The following is a 14,016-nucleotide window of genomic DNA, read 5'->3' as shown; positions in this document are numbered from 1 at the left end:
CATGGTGTGTGTGTTAGTCGCTCAAGTCGTGTCTGATTCTTTGGGACCCCATGGACTGTAGCCCACCAGGTTCCTCTGTCCATTGAATTCCCCAGGAAAGAATACTGGAGTGAGTTGCATTCCCTTCTCCAGGGTATCTTCCTGACTCAGGAATCGAACCTGGGGTCTCCCGCATTACGGGCAGATTCTTTACCGTCTGAGCCACCTGGGAAGCCCTTATATATATGGTATTGGACTATAATAAGCATTCAGTAAACAGTAGCAGTTACCTAAAAATGAGATGAGACAGGACTATCACCAAGATTCTGTGACTATATAGACAAGCAACAGGAGAGGAAAATTGTAAATAATAATGTCCAAGAAGATATATTGGAAGAGTTCATTTATAATGCACTGAAAAAAAGATAAAGAATTTATTAAAACTTTGGTTCTGTAGGAAGGTAAATTTCCAACTCAAGACTAATACTAAAATTTTATTTATCTTATCTCATTGAATCAGAAGACCAGAGTTGATTTTCAGAGGTCATCATTCTACCACCAGATAGGCTCAGAAAAGAATGTGCCTAAACTCATCTCCAAAGCTTCATTCTTAACATGTTTTATCACTTTGATTAGATAAAAAGTCTAAATTCTTATCAAATTCACCATTTAAAAATCTCACATGAATAGTATGTTATCTTTTGTATAATAATGGGGAAAATAAAACTATACATTTGTATTTCCATAATGATATTCTGATAGGACATCAAGACATTAAAAGTATAAAGGGCAGGTCAAGACCTTTTTACTGTGTTTGCATTAGTCTTATGAACTATGCAAATATAAATCACCTATCAAAATGTACTAAATAATAACCAAAAGAAAATCTCTACATACTTCAAGTTTCACAACAAGGTTTTCCTCTACCCATACCTAGTCAACTCTGTTTTGACCTGCCATTCATACAACTATACTCATCAATGAATGATTTTATGTAAATAGAATGAAACTTGTGCAAGGTTGGTACTCATGTAATATAAAAAATTTGTTATTGTCATAATACGTCATTTTTCCTTCAACTGACATTCTCATCTCTCCAAAATCTGCTCACTAGAATACAAAGGTATATTTCCTATTTTATCACTGTGTGTGTGTGTGTGTGTGTGTGAGCTCAATCGTGTCCGACTTTTGCGACCCCGTGGACTGTAGCCCACCAGGCTCCTCTGTCCATTTGATTTTCCAAGCAAGAATACAGGAGTGGGTTGCCATTTCCTGTTCCAGGGGATCTTCCCAACCCAGGGATTGAACCTGAATCTCTTGCACGTCCTGCATTTGTAGGTGTGTTCTTTACCACTGTGTCACCTGGAAAACCCTGTTTTATCACTACTGCTGATAATTTATGGAATAAGGCCTTTCTACCTTTAACAAAGTCCCCATAAAAGTTTTTTAGAAATTCATTTTCATGGGCAATAAATGAATTTTTCAAAAACAACATAGCATTTTAAAGTTTCCTAAAATTATAAATTTATCATGGAAAATTTATAACATTAAACCTGTCAGTACCCACCCTCTTTCAATTTCTCTCTTGTTCAGTTATGAACATAAGCCCTGAGATGTTATTAAAAGCAGTGACTCACCTTGTTTACCTGAACTTTGAATATAGAGTACTGATGACAAAATTGCCATCCCAGATAAGAGTGGGCCTCTAGACCAGTGGTTCTCAGGGGTGATTTTGTCCCCAAAGACATTTGGCTTTGTCTAAGGTCATTTTGGGGCTTCCCTGGTGGCTCAGTAGTAAAGAAAGAATCCACCTGCCAAGCAGGATTCGATCCCTGGATGGGGAAGATCCCTTGGAGAAGGAAATGGCAACCCACTCAAGTGTTCTTGCTTGGAAAATCCGATGGACAGAGAAGTCTGGCAGGCTACAGTCCATGGAGTTGCAAAAAGACATGAACACAACTTAGTGACTAAACAACAACAAAGGACATTTTTAGCTGTCACAATTAATTAGGTGTGTTCTACCAGCATCCAGTAGGAAAAGGACAGGGATGCTGCTAAAAAGTCAGGAGTGCCCCTCACAACAAAGAATTAATATAGCTCCAAATTTCGATACGTTTCAGTTGAGAAACTTTGCTCCATACAGTAGACTGTAAATAACCCTAAAGGAAATGATCCATCTCCTATTAGAGAAAATCAGAAGGAACCTCTGTATGGCTTGTGCGTTTGACTCTTAACATAATTTTCAGGGAAAAAAAAAATCCCTACAAAGCTTTTGCTATAATTTGCTATAAAATGTTAAACCCAATTTCCTTTTGCTTTTACCTAATTGTAAATATAGCATCTGCCTCAGATTAAAAAGCCTCAACAATGCTTTCTAATTGCAATGATTTCTAATTTATAATCTTTTAAGTGTGTATAGGAACAGGTAAACATATATGCATTGGCTTATATAGGCCTAGAAATTTTACTCAAAGGAAGACTGTAATACTCATTACCTCTAAGTGGGATCTGAAAGGTCAGTAGGGGTGAGGAGAACTTTTTACTTTTCATATTATATCTACTATCTACACTGTTGAACTTTTAACCATAAGATTATATTACTTTATTATTTTTTTAATTTTAAAAGGAAGATGTCACACACGTATACATACAGTATATGCATACATTCTTAACACAGAAAAATTAAAGGTCATAAACTTCACCAAAACCCTCTCTTTAGAACTTTATTTTCCTTTAACCTTACTTTAAAAAAAAAAAATTACAAATCTAAAATTAACATTTAAAAATTATTTTTTAAATAATTTTCAACCTGATTTCTATTCTGAAAAATGGGTACATTTCAAAGGAATCCAGGGCAAGTTCTGACTCCTCTGTTCAAGGCCCTTGACAGCTAATGAACATGCTCAACATGTCTGAAGAAATACAAAACAGGTATCCACCCCAATGTTTAAAGCAACAAGAATCAATTCTAATATAAGAACTTTACAAAAAGATCCAAGCTTCTTCTTCAAACTAAAAGGTCTTTTGACTCAGCCAGCAAGAGAAAGTACCTTGTTTTGTCTTTTTTTTTCCTCAGATGTAGGCTCTAACAATGAATAGAAAAGAAATCCTTAAAGTATTTATATCTTTGTATACCAAATATCTACTCCCTACTCAAAATCCTTCAGCTAATTCTAGAGCAAATGCTCTAAGCCTCCATATTTCTTATTCATTTCTCACCTACTCCTGCCCCACTTGGGGAACAAGACAAACTTCACTCACATACTCTTCTGAATGTCTACATTCTAAATATTTGGTTCTAAAACATCTAGAGGTATAACGAAAATTAAAATTCTACTATTATTCATCAAATGCCAGTTGGGTAAGTATTTTTTGAAGAATATTACTTATGATCTTTTTACACTAAATGAAACTCAAAGGTAATAATAAGGGAGAAGACTATGATCTTGTCAGAGAGAAATGAGAAAATCCAAGAAATCTGCTTGAGAAAAAAAGGTCATTTCACTCACAAAGGCACAGACTATACCCTACCACACATTCAACATACACTAGATATTCCAGGAATTTCTTTTTTTATATGATATGGATGAATAGGACATAAAAACAAAATTTCCTTTCTCCTCAGGTTAAGAAAGAATCTATATGCATATTGAGCATTATCTTAGACTAGGCTCAAGTTTGTGGGTACTCTAGAAATCTCTATCCAAAAGTGATGTCTACCTATATACACTTAATATCTAAATCTTTTAAGCATAGAAAATTTAGGAGAAGAAGAAGTTCTTCTACCATTAGCCTAACTGGCTGAAGGAATCGTGAATAATTTCTATGATAACACCAAAGAAAATCACACAAAAGGTGTGAATTCTGCTCACAGCTTTTAACAGCCTGGTGTGAAGACTCCAAATGAAATAAGCTGTGTGTATGAACAAACCTTGCAAAACTGGTTACTTCAAAAGCTCATTTCTCCAGATATAACACAGAAGCCCATAGAGTTAGAGATTCATAACTACGGAGGCTCACTAGCACTCTACCTCTGACGAAATTTAAGACTACTACTGAAGTAAAAACAAATGTGTGATCTCTCACTTCATCAATGACAACTGTGCAAAAATGGTTCAGAAAATCAAGAACATCATCCTTCTATCACATTCAGACCAAAGCAAACTTTTTCAGTCTAACAAGTTTCAAAGAAAAACAGACTCTAATCTTTACTTCCTAGGTAAAAAGTAACTATATTCTAGGTTCATCTCTCATCAATTTTCATTCAAAGTCTAAATGAAAGCCTTCCACAAGCTCAGGAGTGGAAGTGCCCCAGAGACACTCTCCATAACTGCCTACTCAAAATCCTGTACCACCTTGGCTTAGAAGTTATTTCTCTTTTGGTGAAAATAAAAGACAGAGACATTCAAGGAACTGTCTCCTTTACAACCCACAAAGTTTATTCCAAGCAAAATACTGGGGTTAGAAAAAACTAAAAGAATTCCTGTTCAGATCAAGAATGGTAAGACTGCACTAATTGTATTCTACAACCCATAAATACAGTTTCTCCTTATTCCTCTCAATACAACAGCCAGAACAGCTGTACATACACAGAAGCCCCTGTACTTTAAGACCAAGATCAGAGGTTAAAATAATTGGTCATAGGGGATGAACCAGGCACCTTAGAATCAAAATAGAATACTCTGAGCTCTTAGAACAACAGTCACCACAGGACAGAACTATAACAAAGCCATAGTCAGGGGGAGAAAGTACAAACGTCAAATATCTCCTTTAGCCCTAGAGCCCGAAAGTTGATGCCTCCCATTCCAGGTTGCCTAGACCTAAAAATGTCCAGTATGCGCCTAACAGCTGAAAGGAATGAAGGTCCTGATAACAAATTTCCCTCACTGCAAAAGGTTTCCAAAGAGGATCTCATCTTCTCCAAGCCTAAAAATCTCCAGAGTTCAGCCATCCAGCTGTTGCGAAGCCCAAACGAGAACTGGAACCTTCTCTTCCTGTCTAACTTCACACAGTCCCAGGTGCAAGGACCCACGTGACTTTTCAGCGCAAAAGCAGAGAGCTCCTTAGTACTCACCTGTCTCAGACCAAACTGGAATTAAGAACCCTCCTTTAGCACACAAGTAAGGCATAAGGCAAATAATGCCCAATCCTTCAACTCAGAGAAGAGACACAGTACAGTGGCAACGTTCTTTACGCAAGCCAGCCCTCTCTGTCTGTCTCTCACCCTCACCCTCTCTCTGTCCCGCTCTCTCAGTACCAAGGGCAGGGACTCTGGCAAGACCCCGCCCCCACCCTCGTCTCCAAAGCGGGGTGGGCGGGAGGTGCCCGAGGAGTCCCGCTTCCCGCGCGAAGCTCAGAGACCAAAGGACTCCCTATTGTGGGTCTATGGATGGTGACGGGAACCGGTCCGACTCGAGCCGAAGAGTAAGCCGAGGGCGCACTAGGCCCGCACCGCCGCCACTGCAGCCCGGGAGCCGATCGCTGACAGTGAACGACTCCATCTGGGCAGCGGGAGGGTGGCCCGAGCCCTGCGCCGGCCCAGAGAGAATTCGTGTCTCAAGCTGTGTAGAAAGCAGGGGTCCTAGAGCCGTACCTCGGACACCTCGTCCTCGTCGCTACCAGAGGCACCACCTCCACCCCCGGTCCTCAGGACAGCAGCCGCCAACTTGAAATCCAGCGCCGCGTCCCCTCCGCCTGCACCGCTGCTGCCTCCACCGACTCCCGGAGCCGGCCCGGCCTCCCCGAAGAGTCTCACAGTGCGGATTCCCAGCCCGACCCCTCCCGGCGGAGGCGGCTCCGAGGCCCCGGCTGGGGCGGATCGCGGAGCCACCGAGTCCAAGTCCTCCTCAAAGGAGGTGCCGCCGCCTCCGCCGTCGGTCAGCATGGTTCGCACGCGGAGCCGGAGACGCTGCCGAGTCACTCGCGGCCGCGGCCACCGCCGCCGCCGATCCCGGGAACGAGAGAAGCAGCAGGAGGAAGAAGCGTCTCCTTCCCCCCGTCCCAGCAGCGCCACTAACTTCTCACTGCCTAACCTGCTGCCTCCCGCCCCGCACACTCGCCACTGGCTGCAGCTCCCCAGCGGCTGCAGATTATTGGTCAAAGTGACCCGTCGCTCAGGCTCTTCGTCACGCGCTGTTCGCTGGCTCGAGGCCCTCAAGCTGCGTTGACCAGCGCAGGCCTAGGCGGTTGCGAACACCCGCCTCCTATTCCCCACGCGCCGACTTCCGGTCTTTTTCTATGTCTATTGGCCAGTCTCTCTGACTATCGCCTCACGACCTTAAAATGGATTAGTTGGCCTTGTGGTCAGTCACAGTGACCCCAGACAATGGGAAACTTCATTGGCGACATAAAGTGTCGGTCACTTTGTCACAGGACGTCGCGTGGTACAATTGGTCAGTAAGGATACCATTCATCCCGCCCCCATCTGAGGTGACGGGAAAGGGTTGGGGAATTTCCACTCTTGATTAAAATGACGGCTGCAGTGACGACCTGCAAGAATTGGTGAGATTTGGAGTGAATTCACCCAGGGCTTAGTAAGGCTCTTACGTCAAGTGTGCAAGAGGCAAGGAGGTAACGCAGCTCCCACCTGTCGCTCTCCGCCAGGCGCGGAGAGTTCCTGCACGGGGATTGGAGGGAAGAAGCTATCAGTCTCAGCTAGGCTCCACCTTCCTGCCAATCCCTGGTTGGAGAAGCGGTGCGTCAGTCACTAGAGAGGTCGCCTCCTCTGGGACAGGTGAGGCTGTGTAAACTCAGCTTCAGTCTCTGGGTGGGAGTGGGGGATTAGGACAGGCAAGTGAGCGGGGACGTTCCGGCTGCGTGCCACCAGCCTTTCCGAGCGGAGCCTAGACCGCCGAGCTGAGGGAACCAAAGAGGCTGCTGAGGATGACCGCCGGGAGGCGATTCGGCCAGCCTGCCTGCCTGGACGTGGCTGGGCTCGGCTGTTCTACAACCTGCGGGCGGGGTCGCCCCGCGGGGCTACGTTCTCTTGCCTGTTGAAGGCGGCGGGCCTCAGGGCTGGACAGCGCCATGCCTCAGTACTGGGAACTGTCCCACGAAGGAGGGTGGGAAGGCCGCGACAGCGTGCGGAATCACACCGCGGGGCAGAACGCAATGGTTCAGGGTGCGTGCTCTGGCGCAGTTTCGAGTTTTAGTGCCGCCACTTACTTGCTGTTGTGACCTCCCGGCGTTAGTTGTTTAATCTCTGTGACTTTCAGTTCGTCCGTATGCAAAATGCGGATAATATTAGTACCTCCCTGATTGACTTGTTGTTTTGAATAAATTGGTAACAACTTCAGGTTCTTAGCAAAGTGCCAAACTTATAGCAAAGACTCATTTTTTTAGTCACTTTTCCGGAGTCCTCCACCTACCCCTGGCAGCCAAACTAATTTTTGTCAGGTCTCTGATGCGAAACAAGGCTAGCTAAGGGGGTCTTCTACCCTTAGCTTTAAGGAGCGTTCTCTTTACCTCTATTATCTTTCTCTATCGCCTTTGTCAGTGAGGGCTTTAAAAGTTTGAATGGCGAATATTCTTTGACCCAGAGAATGTCCATATGAGTTTAACCATGAGAGACTGGCTAAAAACAAAAACTTTGGTATTGGCTACTCTCTTGCAGCTTTAACAAAGGGCTTTGTATATCTTGATTGTGTAATTTTTAAAATTTCACCTCCCTTGAACTGGAATCTAAAAATTCTACCAAAAAATTATTTTGAAAATGACTTTTAAAATAAATTCTGCCAAACATTTATTTAAAGAGCTTTTTGAAGATGGTGAACATTTGGTAAATGCTTGCTTTGGCATTTCACATGCCTAAAAGAGACTATTTTCCATGAACAGAATATTTTAGGTAAATATTCCTTCTAGATAGTACATCATAGAAAGTGGGGGAAAAGTACCTTTTCTTGAAAACTGTTTTGATGTAAAATGCCATGTACACTGGCTTTAGTTAGAATTTATGGAGCTTAATTACATTATATCTTCAGTAGGCATGTGTGACTAGGTCACAACTCAAATTAATAGCACCAACAAAAGAAACCCAGCACTGCCCAACCCACATCAAAGCTGGATTATCCAGAATTGGTATGGCTACATCCTTAGGCAAAAACAGGTATTGACTGGTGCAACACTACAAAGGAACTGTTTGTCATTCTTACCACTAATACAAATATAATTTCTGATAAAGCTCCCTGAACAAACTCTTTAAATTCATTTAAACAAATGTAATGAATCTCAAGGACTGACAGAAAGAAAATCTGGATATATACATTTCCCCCAGTATATTTAAAAAAGAAAAATACACTCTCTACTTAGTTCCTAACAACTTATCCTGAGTATAACTGAGAAAATATGATTGAGCAATGACCTTTGTTTCACCAAGAACTGTACTGGAGACACTTGTCAGTAGTTTGACAGTCAGTATTCGAGTTAGGACCTCTCAGTCTCCTAGATTTTGGTGACTGCTATAAAGAGTCTACATTAAATATAATTTAATATTTCCATATATGCAAAATTCTTGTGGTTTTACAAATGTGAAAACTAATTGAAAAATCATCATATCAAGTAACACATTTGATAAATATATAAAGTCATTCTCAGGACTTCCCTGATGGTCCAGTGGTTAAGACTTTGCTTTCCAATGTAGGGGGTACAGGTTTGATCCTTAGGAGGACTAAGATCCCACAGCCTGTGCTGTGCAGCAAAAAAAAAAAGTCTTATTCAGGGTAAAATATCAGTAAGTATTAATGTGATTTAATGGGTAACCTTGGTTTTGATATATATTAAGATGGTATTTACTACTGGGAAAAAAAAGATACACTGATATTTCAAATTCTGAATAAGTAGTGGAGTACAATATCCCTCTTAAAAGTATATTTGTTGGAAATTAACATTAGAATAAAATATTTCCCACAGAAAACCAGTGGGAATATTTATTAAGGTGTAGTTGTAATGTGTTGCAAAGCACTGTCTTCCTTTTGATCATCTTTCAGACAGAGAAGCAAAAGGGAAGACTGTATAGCCCAAGGGTTTTTTGTTTTTTTTTTTTAAACTGCATCTTTTGTTTATTTATTTATTTGCTACACCACACAGCTTGTGGGATCTTAGTTCCCCAGCCAGGGAATGAACCTGGGCCCTCAGCAGTGAGAGTGCAGAGTCCTAACCACTGGACCACCAGGGAATTCCCCCAAGGGTTTTTTAAATTATGAGGTAATAAAAGAATTTATTCCTCATAAGAAATATGAGATTGACAACTGAATTGTAGATACAGGGCCTTTAGACACATGTAGTACTTTACCATGCAACTTGCAGTTTCTCAGGACATTTAATTTCTGCATATCAGTTCATCTCAGTTCAGTTCACCCATGTAAGGAGAGAAGGCTAAGTAAACCAACCAATTTGTTCCTGTTGGGTGTTATGTCATTTAACCTTTATAATAACCCTATCAAGATTTCACCCATTTTACAGATAAGAAAATTGAAACTCCAAAAAGGTTAAATAGCTTACCCAAACATATAAAGCCAGTATATTAAAAGGCTAAGATTTGAATGGGATTTCCCTGGTGGTCCAGTAGTTGGGACTATGCACTTCCACTGCAGGGGGTGGGAGTTCAATCTCTGGTTGGGGAACTGGGATCCCATATATGGCCCTGCTGCTGCTGCTAAGTCTCTTCAGTTGTGTCCAACTCTGTGCGACCCCATAGACAGAAGCCCACCAGGCTCCCCCGTCCCTGGGATTCTCCAGGCAAGAACACTGGAGTGGGTTGCCATTTGCTTCTCCAATGCAGGAAAGTGAAAAGTGAAAGGGAAATCGCTCAGTCGTGTCCGACTCTTAGCAACCCCATGGACTGCAGCCTACTAGGCTCCGCCATCCATGGGATTTTCCAGGCAAGAGTGCTGGAGTGGGGTGCCATTGCCTTCTCCGATATATGGCCCACCAAGGCCAAAAAATGAAAAAGGCTAGGATTTGAATTTATTTCTGCCTGCTCCTAAAACCCATGTTCTTCCCACTATATCACATTGATTCCATGGTACACTCAATGGCAGAAGAACTTCATCAATCAGGTAAACTGATATAATACTTCAACAATTAGCATGCTGCTGCTGCTGCTAAGTCGCTTGCTTCAGTATTTGATCTCTTTTTCATAACAGTTGGAGACATTTAATTTAAAACTGTCTTCTGGTTTCTCCAACTATGTTAGTTTATTAGACCGTGTAATTTCACATTAAAAAATCTGAGTAATATATTCACATAGTTCACATTTCAAAAAGAATTTTAAAAATGCAATGAAAGATGTCCTTTTACTTTATCCACTAAACACCCAGAACCCCTCTTGTAAGTAAACCATGTTATTAGATTTTTAAGTCTCCTTCTAGAAGTGTTTATACCTATATAAGCAATTATGTACATGTCTATTTTTTCCCTTTTTAACATAAATGGCAGCTTACAATCCACACTTCTGTATCTTGTTTTGTTCACCTAATATATTCCAGAGATATTCCATTATATATACTGGAATATATATATATATTCCAGTATATATAATGATCTCTGAAATTCTTGTTTACTGCTTCACAGTATTCTGTTAACCAGGGATACAATAATTTAGTGTTTATCCAGTTCTATATAGTGTTGAACATTTAGATTGTTTCCTTTTTTAATATAACTTTATTTATTTTTGGCTGTGCTACTCCGGCTTTTCTGTAGCTGCGGCAAACAGGGGCTACTTTCTAGTTGCACAGGCTAGTGCACAAGCTTCTCATTGTGATGGCTTCTCTTGTTGCAGAGCACAGGCTCTAGGACCTTTGGACTTCAGTAGTTTCAGCAGTGGGCTCAGAAGTTGTGACTCACGGTCTTAGTTGTTCCTCAGCATGTGCAGTCTTCCCAAATCAGGGGTTGAACCGTGTCTCCTGCATTAGCAGGCAGATTCTTTACCACTGAGCCTTGGGAAGCCCCACACCCCTTTTTTTTTAACCAAACAATGCTGCTGCTGCTGCTAAGTCGCTTCAGTCGTGTCCGACTCTGTACGACCCCACAGACGGCAGCCCACCAGGCTCCCCCATCCCTGGGATTCTCCAGGCAAGAACACTGGAGTGGGTTGCCATTTCCTTCTCCAATGCATGAAAGTGAAAAGTGAAAGTGAAGTCGCTCAGTCGTGTCCGACTCTTAGCGACCCCATGGACTGCAGCCTACTAGGCTCCCCCGTCCCTGGGATTTTCCAGGCAAGAGTACTGGAGTGGGGTGCCATTGCCTTCTCCGAAAACAATGCTACTGATGCCTAACTTTCTAACCTACTGTCCATCCTCCAGGAAGTTCTGGGCACAACTTTGTTCAATTGAAAAACCATACAATTGCAACTAAATCGAAAGCTACCACTTATTTACGCCATAACTGAATATACCTGCAAGATGTATGAATCAAGCATATTTTAAAAAATAATGAGCTATGCCTGCAGCTGGACTACCCACCACACCGCCTAAGAAAATTATACCAAATTATTCAGAAAATTTACTGAGCCTACCCCAAAATGGGAAAAGTATATGTATGTATACACTTAAATACACTTGTGTGTTTGTGTGTGTGTGTGTGTGTGTGTGTGTATTTCAAACTTGTAAAACTATCAAGTATATAAATACCTCTTGTGGTAGAATCACTGAAGTTCTCAATGATGGAGAGAGGAGAAAACAGTTAATATCCATTTTCTTTCTTGGGATTCTGTCATGATTCCATAATCCTTAAATTGCTGGATAAAGGACAACATGTCAAGGAAAATATGCAGTAGGGTTGAGTGAAAGTAGGATTTGATGGGAGGGTCTCTAAACTGGGAATCAGAAATACCAAGTCTACTTCAAGTGACTAGTATACTTCTGTGTGTGATGCTATGCACCTTGACCAAGAAATTTTGTGTGTCCAGTTGACCTTTTGAGGTACACTTTATTTTTTATAGTTAATTTTTGTTCTCTTTTTTCTTAAATACTTTTTTAAAAAATATTTATTTTTAGCTGTACTGGGTCTTTGTTGTTTCATGGGCTTCTCTCTAGTTGTGATTGGCAGGGGCTACTCTCTAGTTGCAGTGCATCAGCTTCTCATTGTGATAGCTTCTCTTGTTGCAGAACATGAGCTTTAAGGTTGTAGGCTTCGGTAATTGTGGCATGTGGACCCAAGAGTTTTGGTTCCTGGGCCATAGGGCACTGACTCAATAGTTGTGGGCTATAGGCTTACTTACAGCATGTGGGATTTTCCCAGACCAGGGATGGAATTGTGTCTCCTGCATTGGCAGGCAGATTCTTTACTACTAAGATACTTGGGAAGCCCCTTGAGGTACATTTTAAAGGTACATAACTTAAGAGACATTCCATATTACAAAGCATAGTCATCACTTCCAATCAAATATCATACATGTATGGAAAAAGTATGATATGTTACATGTAAAACCAAGCTGTTAATAGTAATTATCTTTGGATAATGGAATTATATGGAGATTTAAATTTTTTTCTTTTTTGAATATTTATATTTTCTAGACTTTTCTTTTTTCCACAGTGAAGATATATTTTTTGTGTAATAAAAATTCAAATAAAATATTTCAAATTACTTTTGCAATTTTTCACATATTCATTCAACTCACATTTATTTAATTCCTGTTATACATGGTACTTTGCCAAATCTTTAGAGAAAACATAAAAGAAGCAGATGATTTCAAGTACCTCTTTTCAGTTACACTGATGAATATACATATTAACTAAGATTAGGTAGTAAAATGCAAGTGGGAATAATAGAGAATAGTATTAAACAACAGAAAAGCAAATTTGACTCCTGGATAAAGCACAAGCTGGAATCAAGATTGCCAGGAGAATTATCAATAACCTCATATATGCAGATGACACCACCCCTATGGCAGGAAGCAAAGAAGAACTAAAGAGCCTTCTGATGAAAGTGAAAGAGAAGGATGAAAAAGCTGGCTTAAAACTCAGCATTCAGAAAACTAAGATAATGGCATCCGATCTCATCACTTCATGGCAAATAGATGGGGAAACAACGGAAACAGTGAGAGACTTTATTTTGGGGAGCTCCAAAATCACTGCAGATGGTGACTGCAGCCATGAAATTAAAAGATGCTTGCTCCTTGGAAGAAAAGCTATGACCAACCTAGACAGCATATTAAAAAACAGAGACATTACTTTGTCGACAAAGGCCCATCTAGTCAAAGCTGTGGTTTTTCCAGTAGTCATGTATGGATGTGAGAGTTGGACTGTAAAGAAAGCTGAGCACCAAAGAATTGATGCTTTTGAGCTGTAGTGTTGGAGAAGATTCTTGAGAGTCCCTTGGACTGCAAGGAGATCTAACCAGTCAATCTTAAAAGAAATCAACCCTGAATATTCATTGGAAGGACTGATGCTAAAGCTGAAACTCCAATACTCTGGCCATCTGATGTAAAGAACTGACCCCTTGGAATAGACCCTGGTGCTGGGAAAGATTGAAGGCAGGAGGAGAAGGGGACGACAGGATGAGATGGTTGGACGGCATCACTGACTCAATGGACATGAGTTTGAGCAAGCACTGAGAGATGGTGATATACAGGGAAGCCTGGTGTGCTACAGTCCCTGGGGTCACAAAGAGTTGGATACGACTGAGCAACTGAACTGAACTGAATAAACTATTTTGCAGTATTGAGTAGATAGAAAGTAAAAGAGAAATCAAAATACATTAAGTTTAGGCAAAAGCTTTGATTATTATCATTTTGAACTTGGAACTAACTAAGGAAAATAAAAGTAAAGCCTTCCAAATGGAAAGGAATGGCTAAAAGACTAATTTGGTCAGTGCAGGGAAATCAGAAAGAGGATTAAAGAGAAATTAGGTTAAAGAAATGTTGAATACTGGACTAAGGGCTTTAAATTTTACTTCATAGTTATTGAAAAGAAAAAGTTACCAAGATAAAAATTGTCACAGGGAGATTACATCTTTTTGTTTTGTTTTGTTTGGGCTGCATTGTATGGTTGGGATATGTAACAAGGAGGTACTGGAGTCTAGGAAACAAGCAGTCTTGCT

The 14,016-nt window shown here is 41.0% G+C and overlaps 1 protein-coding gene, 1 long non-coding RNA gene and 1 other non-coding gene across 8 annotated transcripts in view; 1 reads left to right on the top strand and 2 right to left on the bottom strand.

The window, feature by feature from the left end:
• The window catches only part of ANKHD1 (ankyrin repeat and KH domain containing 1), a 104,733-nt gene extending 98,713 nt beyond the window's left edge, over window positions 1-6,020 (bottom strand). For 3 of the 6 annotated variants that reach the window (XM_061423665.1, XM_061423666.1, XM_061423667.1), the window contains exon 1: window positions 5,573-6,007. In XM_061423665.1, coding sequence (XP_061279649.1) covers window positions 5,573-5,863 — 291 coding nt within the window. In that variant the 5' untranslated portion in view covers window positions 5,864-6,007. Of the gene's footprint in view, window positions 1-5,572 lie in introns of all 6 variants that reach the window. The other 3 variants (XM_061423669.1, XM_061423668.1, XM_061423670.1) reach the window with 2 other exon arrangements.
• An 86-nt stretch (window positions 6,021-6,106) lies between these two features.
• The window catches only part of LOC133251348 (uncharacterized), a 43,255-nt gene continuing 35,345 nt past the window's right edge, over window positions 6,107-14,016 (top strand). The window contains exon 1 of the long non-coding RNA XR_009737589.1: window positions 6,107-6,712. This is a non-coding gene — a long non-coding RNA (uncharacterized LOC133251348). The remainder of the gene's footprint in view (window positions 6,713-14,016) is intronic.
• On the bottom strand, window positions 9,079-9,151 carry TRNAE-CUC (transfer RNA glutamic acid (anticodon CUC)). The gene has a single exon. It is a non-coding gene; the product is annotated as a tRNA-Glu (tRNA).

Source organism: Bos javanicus, chromosome 7 (assembly GCF_032452875.1).
Source record: "Bos javanicus breed banteng chromosome 7, ARS-OSU_banteng_1.0, whole genome shotgun sequence".
In the NCBI taxonomy this organism is placed as follows: Eukaryota; Metazoa; Chordata; class Mammalia; order Artiodactyla; family Bovidae; genus Bos; species Bos javanicus.
This window is presented reverse-complemented; position numbering and strand designations above follow the sequence as displayed.